The sequence below is a fragment of the Oncorhynchus kisutch genome, linkage group LG14, assembly GCF_002021735.2.
Source record: "Oncorhynchus kisutch isolate 150728-3 linkage group LG14, Okis_V2, whole genome shotgun sequence".
NCBI lineage: Eukaryota > Metazoa > Chordata > Actinopteri > Salmoniformes > Salmonidae > Oncorhynchus > Oncorhynchus kisutch.
Window position 1 is genome coordinate 86,796,089 of NC_034187.2, and position 17,541 is coordinate 86,813,629.

At 46.2% G+C, this 17,541-nt stretch overlaps 1 protein-coding gene across 1 annotated transcript in view; it reads left to right on the forward strand.

Annotated features, from left to right (window-relative positions):
* Positions 1-17,541, forward strand: part of csmd2 (CUB and Sushi multiple domains 2) — an 895,829-nt gene that overhangs the window by 569,846 nt on the left and 308,442 nt on the right. Inside the window, 1 exon segment of the mRNA XM_031789283.1 lies at positions 312-425. Coding sequence (XP_031645143.1) covers positions 312-425 — 114 coding nt within the window.

A 17,541-nucleotide genomic window follows, 5' to 3' on the forward strand; every position in this document is an offset into this window, starting at 1 on the left:
TGTCTGTCTGTCTGTCTGTCTGTCTGTCTGTCTGTCTGTCTGTCTGTCTGTCTGTCTGTCTGTCTGTCTGTCTGTCTGTCTGTCTGTCTGTCTGTTGTCTGCCGTTCTGTCTGTCTGTCTGTCTGTCTGTGTCTCTCTCCTTTAGCATATTGCTTTCATCCATCTATTCAACCTTTGGTGATCTTAGCAATCTCCTAAGGTGTTGAAATTTCAATTTATCAATATTGAGTTTCCTATGATGGTATAAATTTACAATTTTATAATTGCATAACATTTAACTTCCTGTTTTCATTCTTCTCTGTCTTCTTCAGTGGTGTTCAGCCAGTTTGCGTTCTTCCAGACGGCTCTGAATGACGTGGTGGAAATCTACGATGGAGCAACGCAGCATTCCAGAGTCCTCAGTTCCCTGTCTGGGACACACACAGGTACACACACACACACACAGGTACACACACACACACACACACACACACAGGTACACACACACACACACACACACACACACACACACACACACACACACACACACACACACACACACACACACACACACACACACACACACACACACACACACACACACACACACACACACACACACACACACACACACACACACACACACAGGTACACACACACACAGGTACACACACACACACACACACACAGGTACACAGCTACACACACACACAGGTACACACATAGGTACACACCCAGGTACACACACACAGGTACACACACACACACAGGTACACACACACACACACACACAAACACACACACACACACACACACACACACACACACACACACACACACACACACACACACACACACACACACAGGTACACACACACACACGCAGGTACACACACACACAGGTACACACACACACAGGTAGACACACACACACACACACACAGGTAGACACACACACAGGTACACACACACAGGTACACACACACAGGTACACACACAGAGGTACACACACAGGTACACACACACAGGTATACACACAGGTACACACACAGGTACACACACACAGGTAACACACACAGGTACACACACAGGTACACACACAGGAACACACACAGGTACACACACACAGGTACACACACACACAGGTACACACACACACACACAGGTACAGACACTGGTAGACACACAGGTTCACACACATGTAGACACACACAGGTACACACACACAGGTACACACACAGGTACACACACACACGGGTACACACACAGGTATACACACACACAGGTATACACACACACACAGGTACACGCACACACAGGTACACACACACAGGTACACACACACACGGGTACACACACATTTACACACACGTGTACACACACACACATGTACACACACACAGGTACACACACATGTACACAAACACAGGCATCCACGCACACACAGGTACACACACAGACAGGTACACGCACAAACAGGTACACACAGGTACACGCACACACAGGTACACACACACACACACACACACACACACACACACACACACACACACACACACACACACACACACACACACACACACACACACCACACACACAGACACACACACACAGGTACACACACACGGGTACACACACAGGTACACACACACAGGTACACACACACACAGGTACACACACACACAGGTACACACACACACACATACACACACACACACACACACACACACACACACACACACACACACACACACACACACACACACACACACACACACACACACACACACACACACACACACACACAGGTACACACAGGTACACACACACGGGTACACACACAGGTACACACACACAGGTACACACACACACAGGTACACACACACAGGTACACACACAGGTACACACACACAGGTACACACACACAGGTACACACACACAGGTACACACACACACACGCGTACACATACATTCACAATCACTTTTTTGGTCCAGAAAAACACGCAAGCGAAAGCCCAACGCTGCGTACTGAGTCCTCAGCCCGTTGTCTTCTACCTCTAGTTCCCCTGTATTTCAGCAGGAAACAGCTGTGAAATGAGAGAGAGAGAGCAGCAGCCTATCGTGAGTCTGTTATTAAACACAGTGAAACAACGTTGTTCACGTTTGATGTCTTTTCATTCAATCAGCAGTTCTTTGGGCCTAAAATACATTTCTTCATATGGGCAGAATATTGTATATATATATATATATACAGAGCTTCCAGGAAGTTTGTCATATAGTTCACGCGAAAATATGTGGATCATGTAAATGGCAGACATTGGTAAGAAATGCTACTTGTTATTTTACAGACACACCGTTACGATAGCCTATATTCTGGCTGGAATTGTTACTCTCCTGCCATGTCAAAACGACTGACATGGGAGCTCTAATTTTAACGAATCCAACGCCGATCCACATAGGAAAAGAGGTGATACGTGACTTTGGTGGTGAGCGATTTGGTCACTCGCCCATCTCTGCAGATCAATCACATTCACTATTCTTTTCAGATAGAAAACTGGTAGCCTATTGATAGACAACAGTCAGAATTTACATATTGATGCCAGCTGTGTTGAGGGCGTGCCAACCAGCTGTGTGTGGAGCGCGTACCAACCAGCTGTGTGGAGGGCATACCAACCAGCTGTGTTTAGGATGTACCAACCAGCTGTGTGTGGAGGACGTACCAACCAGCTGTGTAGAGGGCGTACCAACCAGCTGTGTGTGGAGGGCGTACCAACCAGCTGTGTGTGAGGGCGTACCAACCAGCTGTGTGTGAGGGCATACCAACCAGCTGTGTGTGGAGGGCATACCAACCAGCTGTGTGTGGAGGGCGTACCAACCAGCTGTGTGGAGGGCGTACCAACCAGCTGTGTGGAGGGCGTACCAATCAGCTGTGTGGAGGGCGTACCAACCAGCTGTGTGGAGGGCGTACCAACCTGCTGTGTGTGAGGACGTACCAACCAGCTGTGTGGAGGGCGTACCAACCAGCTGTGTGTGAGGGCGTACCAACCAGCTGTGTGTGGAGGGCGTACCAACCAGCTGTGTGTGGAGGGCGTACCAACCAGCTGTGTGTGAGGGCGTACCAACCAGCTGTGTGTGGAGGGCGTACCAACCAGCTGCGTGGAGGGCGTACCAACCAACTGTGTGTGAGGGCGTACCAACCAGCTGTGTGTGGAGGGCGTACCAACCAGCTGTGTGGAGGCCGTACCAACCAGCTGTGTGTGGAGGGCGTACCAACCAGCTGTGTGGAGGGCGTACCAACCAGCTATGTTGAGGGCGTACCAACCAGCTATGTTGAGGGCGTACCAACCAGCTGTGTGGAGGGCGTACCAATCAGCTGTGTGGAGGGCGTACCAACCAGCTGTGTGGAGGACGTACCAACCAGCTGTGTGGAGGCCGTACCAACCAGCTGTGTGTGGAGGGCGTACCAACCAGCTGTGTGGAGGGCGTACCAACCAGCTATGTTGAGGGCTTACCAACCAGCTATGTTGTGGGCGTACCAACCAGCTGTGTGGAGGGCGTACCAATCAGCTGTGTGGAGGACGTACCAACCAGCTGTGTGGAGGCCGTACCAACCAGCTGTGTGTGGAGGGCGTACCAACCAGCTGTGTGGAGGGCGTACCAACCAGCTATGTTGAGGGCGTACCAACCAGCTATGTTGAGGGCGTACCAACCAGCTGTGTGGGAGGGCGTACCAACCAGCTGTGTGGGAGGGCGTACCAACCAGCTGTGTGGGAGGGCCGGAGAGAAAGGGACGAGAGAGAGGGATATAGAGGAAAAGAGAAGAGGGATATAGAGGAAGAGGAAGAGAGATTTAGAGAAAGAGTAAGAGAGAAGAGGGATTCAGAGGAAGAGAGAAAAGGGATTTAGAGGAAGAGAGGAGAGGGATTTAGAGGAAGAGAGGAGAGGGATTTAGAGGAAGGGAATGAGAGGAGAGGGATTTAGAGGAAGAGGAAGAGAGAAGAGGGATTTAGAGGAAGAGAGAAGAGCGATGAAGAGGAAGAGGGATTAAGAGGAAGAGAGAAGAGGGATTTAGAGGATGAGGGCTTTGGAGGAAGAGGGAATAGAGAAGCGGGATTTAGAGGAAGAGAGAGGACAGTGAGATCAAGAAAAATCCTGCAATCTTATAGTGCAATTTTCCATCTCTCATTGCCTCAGCTCCATGGCCTGACAGACAGAATAATCCCCTGGTTCCTGGCCAGAGGCAGCAGCTTCAGAATACTACCTTTTACAGCTCAATAAACAGACAGAGAGGGATATATAAAGTGGTCTTGGCAGCTCCGTAGTCTCTAACCAAGCATATCAAATCAAAATAAAATAAAATTGTATTGGTCGCATACTCATGTTTAGCAGATGTTATTGCGGGTGTAGTGAAATGCTTGTGTTCCTAGCTCCAACAGTACAGTAGTATCTAACTAAATGCTTGTGTTCCTAGCTCCAACAGTGCAGTAATATCTAACCAAATGCTTGTGTTCCTAGCTCCAACAGTGTAGTAGTATCTAACTAAATGCTTGTGTTCCCAGCTCCAACAGTGCAGTAATATCTAACTAAATGCTTGTGTTCCTAGCTCCAACAGTGCAGTAGTATCTAACTAAATGCTTGTGTTCCCAGCTCCAACAGTGCAGTAATATCTAACTAAATGCTTGTGTTCCCAGCTCCAACAGTGCAGTAGTATCTAACTAAATGCTTGTGTTCCTAGCTCCAACAGTGCAGTAGTATCTAACTAAATGCTTGTGTTCCTAGCTCCAACAGTGCAGTAGTATCTAACTAAATGCTTGTGTTCCTAGCTCCAACAGAGTAGTAGTATCTAACTAAATGCTTGTGTTCCTAGCTCCAACAGTGTAGTAGTATCTAACTAAAACTTGTGTTCCTAGCTCCAACAGTGTAGTAGTATCTAACTAAATGCTTGTGTTCCCAGCTCCAACAGTGCAGTAATATCTAACTAAATGCTTGTGTTCCCAGCTCCAACAGTGTAGTAGTATCTAACTAAATGCTTGTGTTCCTAGCTCCAACAGTCTAGTAATATCTAACTAAATGATTGTGTTCCCAGCTCCAACAGTGTAGTAATATCTAACTAAATGCTTGTGTTCCCAGCTCCAACAGTGCAGTAATATCTAACTAAATGCTTGTGTTCCTAGCTCCAACAGTGCAGTAGTATCTAACTAAATGCTTGTGTTCCTAGCTCCAACAGTGCAGTAGTATCTAACTAAATGCTTGTGTTCCTAGCTCCAACAGTGTAGTAGTATCTAACTAAATGCTTGTGTTCCTAGCTCCAACAGTGTAGTAGTATCTAACTAAATGCTTGTGTTCCTAGCTCCAACAGTGTAGTAGTATCTAACTAAATGCTTGTGTTCCCAGCTCCAACAGTGCAGTAATATCTAACTAAATGCTTGTGTTCCTAGCTCCAACAGTGTAGTAGTATCTAACTAAATGCTTGTGTTCCTAGCTCCAACAGTGTAGTAGTATCTAACTAAATGCTTGTGTTCCCAGCTCCAACAGTGTAGTAATATCTAACTAAATGCTTGTGTTCCCAGCTCCAACAGTGCAGTAATATCTAACTAAATGCTTGTGTTCCTAGCTCCAACAGTGCAGTAATATCTAACTAAATGCTTGTGTTCCCACCTCCAACATTGTAGTAGTATCTAACTAAATGCTTGTGTTCCCAGCTCCAACAGTGTAGTAGTATCTAACTAAATGCTTGTGTTCCCAGCTCCAACAGTGTAGTAATATCTAACTAAATGATTGTGTTCCCAGCTCCAACAGTGCAGTAATATCTAACTAAATGCTTGTGTTCCCAGCTCCAACAGTGCAGTAATATCTAACTAAATGCTTGTGTTCCCAGCTCCAACAGTGCAGTAATATCTAACTAAATGCTTGTGTTCCTAGCTCCAACAGTGCAGTAATATCTAACTAAATGCTTGTGTTCCCAGCTCCAACAGTGTAGTAGTATCTAACTAAATGCTTGTGTTCCCAGCTCCAACAGTGTAGTAGTATCTAACTAAATGCTTGTGTTCCCAGCTCCAACAGTGTAGTAGTATCTAACTAAATGCTTGTGTTCCCAGCTCCAACAGTGTAGTAGTATCTAACTAAATGCTTGTGTTCCTAGCTCCAACAGTGTAGTAGTATCTAACTAAATGCTTGTGTTCCCAGCTCCAACAGTGCAGTAGTATCTAACTAAATGCTTGTGTTCCCAGCTCCAACAGTGTAGTAGTATCTAACTAAATACTTGTGTTTCCAGCTCCAACAGTGTAGTAATATCTAACTAAATGCTTGTGTTCCCAGCTCCAACAGTGCAGTAGTATCTAACTAAATGCTTGTGTTCCCAGCTCCAACAGTGTAGTAATATCTAACTAAATTCTTGTGTTCCCAGCTCCAACAGTGCAGTAGTATCTAACTAAATGCTTGTGTTCCCAGCTCCAACAGTGCAGTAGTATCTAACTAAATGCTTGTGTTCCCAGCTCCAACAGTGTAGTAATATCTAACTAAATGCTTGTGTTCCCAGCTCCAACAGTGCAGTAGTATCTAACTAAATGCTTGTGTTCCCAGCTCCAACAGTGTAGTAGTATCTAACTAAATGCTTGTGTTCCCAGCTCCAACAGTGCAGTAGTATCTAACTAAATGCTTGTGTTCCCAGCTCCAACAGTGTAGTAATATCTAACTAAATGCTTGTGTTCCCAGCTCCAACAGTGTAGTAATATCTAACTAAATGAGTGTGTTCCTAGCTCCAACAGTGTAGTAGTATCTAACTAAATGCTTGTGTTCCCAGCTCCAACAGTGTAGTAGTATCTAACTAAATGCTTGTGTTCCCAGCTCCAACAGTGTAGTAATATCTAACTAAATGCTTGTGTTCCCAGCTCCAACAGTGCAGTAGTATCTAACTAAATGCTTGTGTTCCCAGCTCCAACAGTGTAGTAATATCTAACTAAATTCTTGTGTTCCCAGCTCCAACAGTGCAGTAGTATCTAACTAAATGCTTGTGTTCCCAGCTCCAACAGTGCAGTAGTATCTAACTAAATGCTTGTGTTCCCAGCTCCAACAGTGTAGTAGTATCTAACTAAATGCTTGTGTTCCCAGCTCCAACAGTGTAGTAGTATCTAACTAAATGCTTGTGTTCCCAGCTCCAACAGTGTAGTAGTATCTAACTAAATGCTTGTGTTCCCAGCTCCAACAGTGTAGTAGTATCTAACTAAATGCTTGTGTTCCTAGCTCCAACAGTGTAGTAGTATCTAACTAAATGCTTGTGTTCCCAGCTCCAACAGTGCAGTAGTATCTAACTAAATGCTTGTGTTCCCAGCTCCAACAGTGCAGTAGTATCTAACTAAATGCTTGTGTTCCCAGCTCCAACAGTGTAGTAATATCTAACTAAATGCTTGTGTTCCCAGCTCCAACAGTGCAGTAGTATCTAACTAAATGCTTGTGTTCCCAGCTCCAACAGTGTAGTAGTATCTAACTAAATGCTTGTGTTCCCAGCTCCAACAGTGCAGTAGTATCTAACTAAATGCTTGTGTTCCCAGCTCCAACAGTGTAGTAATATCTAACTAAATGCTTGTGTTCCCAGCTCCAACAGTGTAGTAATATCTAACTAAATGAGTGTGTTCCTAGCTCCAACAGTGCAGTAGTATCTAACTAAATGAGTGTGTTCCTAGCTCCAACAGTGTAGTAGTATCTAACTAAATGCTTGTGTTCCCAGCTCCAACAGTGTAGTAGTATCTAACTAAATGCTTGTGTTCCCAGCTCCAACAGTGCAGTAGTATCTAACTAAATGCTTGTGTTCCCAGCTCCAACAGTGTAGTAGTATCTAACTAAATACTTGTGTTTCCAGCTCCAACAGTGTAGTAATATCTAACTAAATGCTTGTGTTCCCAGCTCCAACAGTGCAGTAGTATCTAACTAAATGCTTGTGTTCCCAGCTCCAACAGTGTAGTAATATCTAACTAAATTCTTGTGTTCCCAGCTCCAACAGTGCAGTAGTATCTAACTAAATGCTTGTGTTCCCAGCTCCAACAGTGCAGTAGTATCTAACTAAATGCTTGTGTTCCCAGCTCCAACAGTGCAGTAGTATCTAACTAAATGCTTGTGTTCCCAGCTCCAACAGTGTAGTAATATCTAACTAAATGAGTGTGTTCCTAGCTCCAACAGTGCAGTAGTATCTAACTAAATGAGTGTGTTCCTAGCTCCAACAGTGTAGTAGTATCTAACTAAATGCTTGTGTTCCCAGCTCCAACAGTGTAGTAGTATCTAACTAAATGCTTGTGTTCCCAGCTCCAACAGTGTAGTAATATCTAACTAAATGCTTGTGTTCCCAGCTCCAACAGTGCAGTAGTATCTAACTAAATGCTTGTGTTCCCAGCTCCAACAGTGTAGTAATATCTAACTAAATTCTTGTGTTCCCAGCTCCAACAGTGCAGTAGTATCTAACTAAATGCTTGTGTTCCCAGCTCCAACAGTGCAGTAGTATCTAACTAAATGCTTGTGTTCCCAGCTCCAACAGTGTAGTAATATCTAACTAAATGCTTGTGTTCCCAGCTCCAACAGTGCAGTAGTATCTAACTAAATGCTTGTGTTCCCAGCTCCAACAGTGCAGTAGTATCTAACTAAATGCTTGTGTTCCCAGCTCCAACAGTGCAGTAGTATCTAACTAAATGCTTGTGTTCCCAGCTCCAACAGTGCAGTAGTATCTAACTAAATGCTTGTGTTCCCAGCTCCAACAGTGCAGTAGTATCTAACTAAATGTTTGTGTTCCCAGCTCCAACAGTGCAGTAGTATCTAACTAAATGCTTGTGTTCCCAGCTCCAACAGTGCAGTAGTATCTAACTAAATGCTTGTGTTCCTAGCTCCAACAGTGTAGTAATATCTAACTAAATGCTTGTGTTCCCAGCTCCAACAGTGCAGTAGTATCTAACTAAATGCTTGTGTTCCCAGCTCCAACAGTGAAGTAATATCTAACTAAATGCTTGTGTTCCCAGCTCCAACAGTGCAGTAGTATCTAACTAAATGCTTGTGTTCCCAGCTCCAACAGTGCAGTAGTATCTAACTAAATGCTTGTGTTCCCAGCTCCAACAGTGTAGTAATATCTAACTAAATGCTTGTGTTCCCAGCTCCAACAGTGCAGTAATATCTAACTAAATGCTTGTGTTCCCAGCTCCAACAGTGCAGTAGTATCTAACTAAATGCTTGTGTTCCCAGCTCCAACAGTGCAGTAGTATCTAACTAAATGCTTGTGTTCCCAGCTCCAACAGTGCAGTAGTATCTAACTAAATGCTTGTGTTCCCAGCTCCAACAGTGTAGTAATATCTAACTAAATGCTTGTGTTCCCAGCTCCAACAGTGCAGTAGTATCTAACTAAATGTTTGTGTTCCCAGCTCCAACAGTGCAGTAGTATCTAACTAAATGCTTGTGTTCCCAGCTCCAACAGTGCAGTAGTATCTAACTAAATGCTTGTGTTCCTAGCTCCAACAGTGTAGTAATATCTAACTAAATGCTTGTGTTCCCAGCTCCAACAGTGCAGTAGTATCTAACTAAATGCTTGTGTTCCCAGCTCCAACAGTGCAGTAGTATCTAACTAAATGCTTGTGTTCCTAGCTCCAACAGTGTAGTAATATCTAACTAAATGCTTGTGTTCCCAGCTCCAACAGTGCAGTAGTATCTAACTAAATGCTTGTGTTCCCAGCTCCAACAGTGCAGTAGTATCTAACTAAATGCTTGTGTTCCCAGCTCCAACAGTGCAGTAGTATCTAACTAAATGCTTGTGTTCCCAGCTCCAACAGTGCAGTAGTATCTAACAATACACACAAATCTAAAAGTAAAAGAATGGAATGAAATAGATTGAACAATGTGGGTTTTGACTAATATAGAGTCAAATAGAATATAGTATATATGTATTTGGGGCAGCAGCCTCTTAGGTGCAGGGTTACGTAACCGGTTGGAAGCCGGCTCGTCTGATGGCTATTTAACAGTCTGATGGCCCTGAGATAGAAGCTCTTTTTCAGTCTCTCGGTCCCTGCTTTGATGCACCTGGTCCTCTCCTTCTGGATGATAGCGTTATGAACAGGCAATGGCTCGGATGGTTGTTGTCCTTGATGATCTTTATGGCCTTCCTGTGACATCGGGTGCTGTAGGTGTCCTGAAGGGCAGGTAGTTTTTCCCCGGTGATGCGTTGGGCAGACCTCACTACCCTCTGGAGAGCCCAGCAGTTGAGGGCGGAGCAGTTGCTGTACCACACAGTGATATAGTCCGACTGGATGCTCTCGATTGTGCATCTGTAGAAGTAGAAGAGGGTTTTAGGTGACAAGCCAAATTTTGTCAGCCTCCTGAGGTTGAAGAGGCGCTGTTGCACCTTCTTCACCACACTGTCTGTGTTGGTGGACCATTTCAGATGGTCAGTGATGTGTACGCCAAGGAACTTGAAGCTTTTCACCTTCTCCACTGCGGTCCCGTCGATGTGGTTAGGGGCTGTTTCCTGAAGGACACGATCAGCTCCTTTGTTTTGTTGACATGTGAGATGTTTTCTGGCACCATTCTCCCACCTTCTCCCTGTAGGATGTCTCATCATTGTTGGTGATCACGCCTACTACTGTTGTTTCATTGAGTTGGAGGCGTGCGTGGCCACACAGTCATGGGTGAACAAGGAGTACAGGAGGGTCTGAGCACGCACCCTTGTGGGGCCTCTGTGTTGAAGATCAGCAAAGTGGAGCTGTTGTTTCCTACCCTCACCACCTGGGGGCAGCTCATCAGCAGGTACTCCTGCTGCACAGGGCGGGGTTGAGACCCAGGGCCCCCGGCTTGATGATGAGCTTGGAGGGTGTTGAATCCTAAGCTATAGTCAATGAATATCATTCTTACATGGGTATTCCTCTTGTCCAGATGGGTTAGGGAAGTGTGCAGAGTAATGGCGATTGCATCGTCTGTGAGTCTATTGGGGCAGTAAGCAAATGTAAGTGGGTCTAAGGTATCAGGTAAGGTAGAGGTGATATAATCCTGAACTAGCCTCTCAAAGCACTTGTAGCACATGATGACAGAAGTGAGTTCTACGCGGCGATAGTCATTTAGTTCAGATACTTTAAAACAGTCAGTTGGGCTGTGCATGCTCTGAGGACATGGCTGGGGATGCCGTCTGCGTGGGTGGACCATTTCAGATGGTCAGTGATGAGAATATTTCTGTAAAAACAGTCAGTTGGGCTGTGCATGCTCTGCGGACATGGCTGGGGATGCCGTCTGTGCAGGCAGCCTTGCAAGGGTTAACATATAAAAATGCTTGTGTTCCTAGCTCCTAGCTCAAATGAATGACTTACATCAGCCACGGAGAAGGAGAGCCCACAGTCGGTGGCACAGTCCTTGTTAGTGGGCCGCGTCGACATAGACCACTGGAGGCTGCTGTTCTGCCTGGCCGATGAAAACCCATTTAAAACCCTCATTCAGACTCGACTGTGAAACATAAGATATTTTTTATGTGTTTTTAATGTCCTTTTGCTCATCCAGTTTATTCTCCAGTGATTTCACATTAGAACGGAGGGTAGAGGTGGATTATCAGAATCGCTGACGTAGTCTTGCAAGTAGATGCATCTCCTCTTCCTACGGGATTTGGGCTCCAGGAAGATCATCCTTTGCGTTCGACTCGATAAAGAAAAAAAAATCCTTGTCCAGATCGAGGTGAGAAATCACCTGTCTTATGTCGGTCATAGTAAACAACGGCGGAATCATTATGTACAATTGGTCAGGAGTCAAACGGCGGACTTCAACTCCGGCATCATTCTGTAGCAGTGGGACCAGTACCAGACACTCCATGTGCATCTCAAATGTGCATCCCTTTTTCCTATAATAGTGCATATTGGTCAAATCTAGTGCACTAAATACTGAAGGGAATAGAGTGGAATTTGGGACACAGCCAACTGATGATCTCCCGCCTGCTCTTTCCACACCTACTCTGTCTGTGTTAATACCTGTCACCATAGCGATTCTTAAACACTGTCGCCATGACAGCGCGCAGAGCACATCCTGTAATATACTACCCAGCATGCTTGTAGGGCCCCGCAGCGGAATCAGTGTAACCGTGGTGACGACAGAGCAGGACGGGCCACGTTGGGCGCCGTCTCCGGCTGCTGCGTGTGACTGCCAACAACACAGCTTCACCTATCAAATCACTGCTTCCAGCCCGGACAACTTCACCACCTCCCTCTTTCTCTTTTGTTTGTTTTACATGTATTTTATGTGCAGGTTTGTTATTCGTCCCTGTTTCATGACATATTGTGGATTATTAAACCCCTCTATTACATATTCTCCGATCCTTGTACAACCTGACACTATGCCATCGAAAGGAATATAAAATTCCACACACCAATTAGGATCTGGTTAAAAATACTTGAATCAGTTATAGAACCCATCTCCCTTAATGATTGTGAGGTCTGGGGTCCGCTCACCAACCAAGAATTCACAATATGGGACAAACACCAAATTGAGACTCTGCACGCAGAAATCTGCAAAAATGTCCTCAATGATCAATATAAATGATCAAATAATGCATGGAGAGCAGAATTAGACCGATACCCGCTAATTATCAACATCCAGGAAAGAGACGTTAAATTCTACAACAACATAAAAGGAAGCGATTCCCAAACCTTTCAGAACAAAGCCATCACCTACAGAGAGATGAACCTGGAGAAGAGTCCCCTAAGCAAGCTGGTCCTGGAAACAATTAGACCAAAACAAATCATGAGAAAACAAAAAGATCATTACTTGACACAATTGGAAAGAATTAACGAAAAAAACAGAGCAAACTAGGACGCTATTTCGCCCGAAACAGAGAGTACACAGTGGCAGAATACCTGACCACTGTGACTGACCCAAACTTAAGGAAAGCTTTGACTATGTACAGACTCAGTGAGCATAGCCTTGCTATTGAGAAAGGCTGCCGTAGGCAGACATGGCTCTCAAGAGAAGACAGGCTATGTGCTCATTGCCCACAAAATGAGATGGAAACTGAGCTGCACTTCCTAACCTCCTGCCCAATGTATGACCATATTAGAGAGACATATTTCCCTCAGGTTACACAGATCCACAAAGAATTTGAAAACAAACACAATTTTGATAAACTCCCATATCTACTGGGTGAAATACCACAGTGTGCCATCACAGCAGTAAGATTTGTGACCTGTTGCCACGAGAAAAGGGCAACCAGTGAAGAACAAACACCATTGTAAATACAACCATTTATTTTCCCTTTTGTATTTAAACTATTTGCAAATAATATGACATTTGAAATGTCTTTTGGAACTTAACATTTTCTTCATAGTGTCTTTCACTTTTGTTTGATTGATTTCACAATGTATGTACATATATTTCCAGCCCTTATATTGAAATTGAAGAGAATTGAGAGACAGACAGAGAGACAGGTCACACCAATATAATCCTGTGTATCTACTTATAGTAAATACATGCTTCTCTGGAGACATGCAGGGGGGGGGGGAGGATAATGTAGGAGAGACGAGAACTGACGACCTCTGACTGGATGGAGATCAACGTATCTGTGACCCTTTCTACACATTTACAGTATTTTGGTCTGTCAAATTGAAACACAAACAGAAACTCACTGCAGACAGAAAACTGCCAGCCAATACATGTAGGGATGTAGGGAAGACAGAGTGACCGTGAAAAGGTAGAAATGATTTTCAGGTCCAATACTACACCTTGTGCTCACGCTCAGCTGTCTCTTCCGTGGGACTAGGAGCTACTACCTCCAGGGGTTGATGATGTCATGACTTTGTTATGGCTGCATCTGTATCTCAGGATTCATACAGTTTAATACCTCTTTCCCACACGAAGGTGGATATCTTTATTAACATTGTTCCTGTTTTTTTTGTTGGTTTATCTGTCTCTCTCGCTCCACTCTCTCACTCCACTCTCTCACTCTACTCTCTCACTCTACTCTCTCGCTCCACTCTCTCACTCTACTCTCTCCTCTCTCTCTCGCTCCACTCTCTCACTCTACTCTCTCACTCTACTCTCTCGCTCCACTCTCTCACTCTACTCTCTCACTCTACTCTCTCACTCTACTCTCTCGCTCCACTCTCTCACTCTACTCTCTCGCTCCACTCTCTCACTCTACTCTCTCACTACACTCTCTCGCTCTACTCTCTCGCTCTACTCTCTCACTCTACTCTCTCACTCTACTCTCTCGCTCCACTCTCTCACTCTACTCTCTCCTCTCTCTCTCGCTCCACTCTCTCACTCTACTCTCTCACTCTACTCTCTCGCTCCACTCTCTCACTCTACTCTCTCACTCTACTCTCTCACTCTACTCTCTCGCTCCACTCTCTCACTCTACTCTCTCGCTCCACTCTCTCACTCTACTCTCTCACTCCACTCTCTCACTCTACTCTCTCACTCTACTCTCTCACTCTACTCTCTCGCTCTACTCTCTCGCTCCACTCTCTCACTCTACTCTCTCGCTCCACTCTCTCACTCTACTCTCTCGCTCTACTCTCTCGCTCCACTCTCTCACTCTACTCTCTCACTCTACTCTCTCGCTCTACTCTCTCGCTCTACTCTCTCTCGCTCCACTCTCTCACTCTACTCTCTCGCTCCACTCTCTCACTCTACTCTCTCACTCTACTCTCTCGCTCCACTCTCTCACTCTACTCTCTCGCTCCACTCTCTCACTCTACTCTCTCACTCCACTCTCTCACTCTACTCTCTCACTCTACTCTCTCACTCTACTCTCTCGCTCTACTCTCTCACTCTACTCTCTCACTCTACTCTCTCACTCTACTCTCTCGCTCCACTCTCTCACTCTACTCTCTCGCTCTACTCTCTCACTCTACTCTCTCACTCTACTCTCTCACTCTACTCTCTCACTCTACTCTCTCACTCTACTCTCTCACTCTACTCTCTCGCTCTACTCTCTCACTCTACTCTCTCACTCTACTCTCTCACTCTACTCTCTCACTCTACTCTCTCACTCTACTCTCTCACTCTACTCTCTCACTCTACTCTCTCACTCTACTCTCTCGCTCCACTCTCTCACTCTACTCTCTCGCTCTACTCTCTCGCTCCACTCTCTCACTCTACTCTCTCGCTCTACTCTCTCGCTCCACTCTCTCGCTCTACTCTCTCGCTCTACTCTCTCACTCTACTCTCTCACTCTACTCTCTCACTCTACTCTCTCGCTCTACTCTCTCGCTCCACTCTCTCGCTCCACTCTCTCACTCTACTCTCTCGCTCTACTCTCTCGCTCCACTCTCTCACTCTACTCTCTCGCTCTACTCTCTCACTCCACTCTCTCACTCCACTCTCTCGCTCTACTCTCTCGCTCCACTCTCTCACTCTACTCTCTCGCTCCACTCTCTCACTCTACTCTCTCACTCTACTCTCTCGCTCCACTCTCTCACTCTACTCTCTCACTCTACTCTCTCGCTCCACTCTCTCACTCTACTCTCTCACTCTACTCTCTCGCTCCACTCTCTCACTCTACTCTCTCACTCTACTCTCTCACTCTACTCTCTCGCTCCACTCTCTCACTCTACTCTCTCACTCTACTCTCTCGCTCCACTCTCTCACTCTACTCTCTCACTCTACTCTCTCACTCCACTCTCTCACTCCACTCTCTCGCTCTACTCTCTCACTCTACTCTCTCACTCTACTCTCTCACTCTACTCTCTCGCTCCACTCTCTCACTCTACTCTCTCACTCTACTCTCTCACTCCACTCTCTCACTCCACTCTCTCGCTCCACTCTCTCACTCCACTCTCTCACTCTACTCTCTCACTCTACTCTCTCACTCTACTCTCTCACTCCACTCTCTCACTCCACTCTCTCACTCTACTCTCTCACTCTACTCTCTCACTCTACTCTCTCACTCCACTCTCTCACTCTACTCTCTCGCTCCACTCTCTCACTCTACTCTCTCGCTCCACTCTCTCACTCTACTCTCTCACTCTACTCTCTCACTCTACTCTCTCGCTCCACTCTCTCACTCTACTCTCTCGCTCCACTCTCTCACTCTACTCTCTCGCTCTACTCTCTCGCTCCACTCTCTCACTCTACTCTCTCACTCTACTCTCTCGCTCTACTCTCTCGCTCTACTCTCTCGCTCCACTCTCTCACTCTACTCTCTCGCTCCACTCTCTCACTCTACTCTCTCACTCTACTCTCTCGCTCCACTCTCTCACTCTACTCTCTCACTCCACTCTCTCACTCTACTCTCTCGCTCCACTCTCTCACTCTACTCTCTCACTCTACTCTCTCGCTCCACTCTCTCACTCTACTCTCTCACTCTACTCTCTCACTCCACTCTCTCACTCTACTCTCTCGCTCCACTCTCTCACTCTACTCTCTCACTCTACTCTCTCACTCTACTCTCTCGCTCCACTCTCTCACTCTACTCTCTCACTCTACTCTCTCACTCTACTCTCTCACTCTACTCTCTCACTCTACTCTCTCACTCTACTCTCTCACTCTACTCTCTCGCTCCACTCTCTCACTCTACTCTCTCGCTCCACTCTCTCACTCTACTCTCTCACTCTACTCTCTCACTCTACTCTCTCACTCTACTCTCTCGCTCCACTCTCTCACTCCACTCTCTCACTCTACTCTCTCGCTCTACTCTCTCACTCCACTCTCTCACTCTACTCTCTCACTCTACTCTCTCACTCTACTCTCTCACTCCACTCTCTCGCTCCACTCTCTCACTCTACTCTCTCGCTCTACTCTCTCGCTCTACTCTCTCACTCTACTCTCTCACTCTACTCTCTCGCTCCACTCTCTCACTCTACTCTCTCACTCTACTCTCTCGCTCTACTCTCTCGCTCCACTCTCTCACTCTACTCTCTCACTCTACTCTCTCGCTCTACTCTCTCGCTCTACTCTCTCGCTCCACTCTCTCACTCTACTCTCTCACTCTACTCTCTCGCTCTACTCTCTCGCTCTACTCTCTCGCTCTACTCTCTCACTCTACTCTCTCGCTCTACTCTCTCACTCTACTCTCTCACTCTACTCTCTCACTCTACTCTCTCGCTCCACTCTCTCACTCTACTCTCTCACTCTACTCTCTCGCTCTACTCTCTCGCTCCACTCTCTCGCTCCACTCTCTCACTCTACTCTCTCGCTCCACTCTCTCACTCTACTCTCTCACTCTACTCTCTCGCTCTACTCTCTCACTCCACTCTCTCACTCCACTCTCTCACTCTACTCTCTCGCTCTACTCTCTCGCTCTACTCTCTCACTCTACTCTCTCACTCTACTCTCTCGCTCCACTCTCTCACTCTACTCTCTCGCTCCACTCTCTCGCTCCACTCTCTCGCTCCACTCTCTCGCTCCACTCTCTCACTCTACTCTCTCACTCTACTCTCTCGCTCCACTCTCTCACTCTACTCTCTCGCTCCACTCTCTCACTCTACTCTCTCGCTCCACTCTCTCACTCTACTCTCTCACTCTACTCTCGCTCCACTCTCTCACTCCACTCTCTCACTCTACTCTCTCACTCTACTCTCTCACTCTACTCTCTCGCTCCACTCTCTCACTCTACTCTCTCGC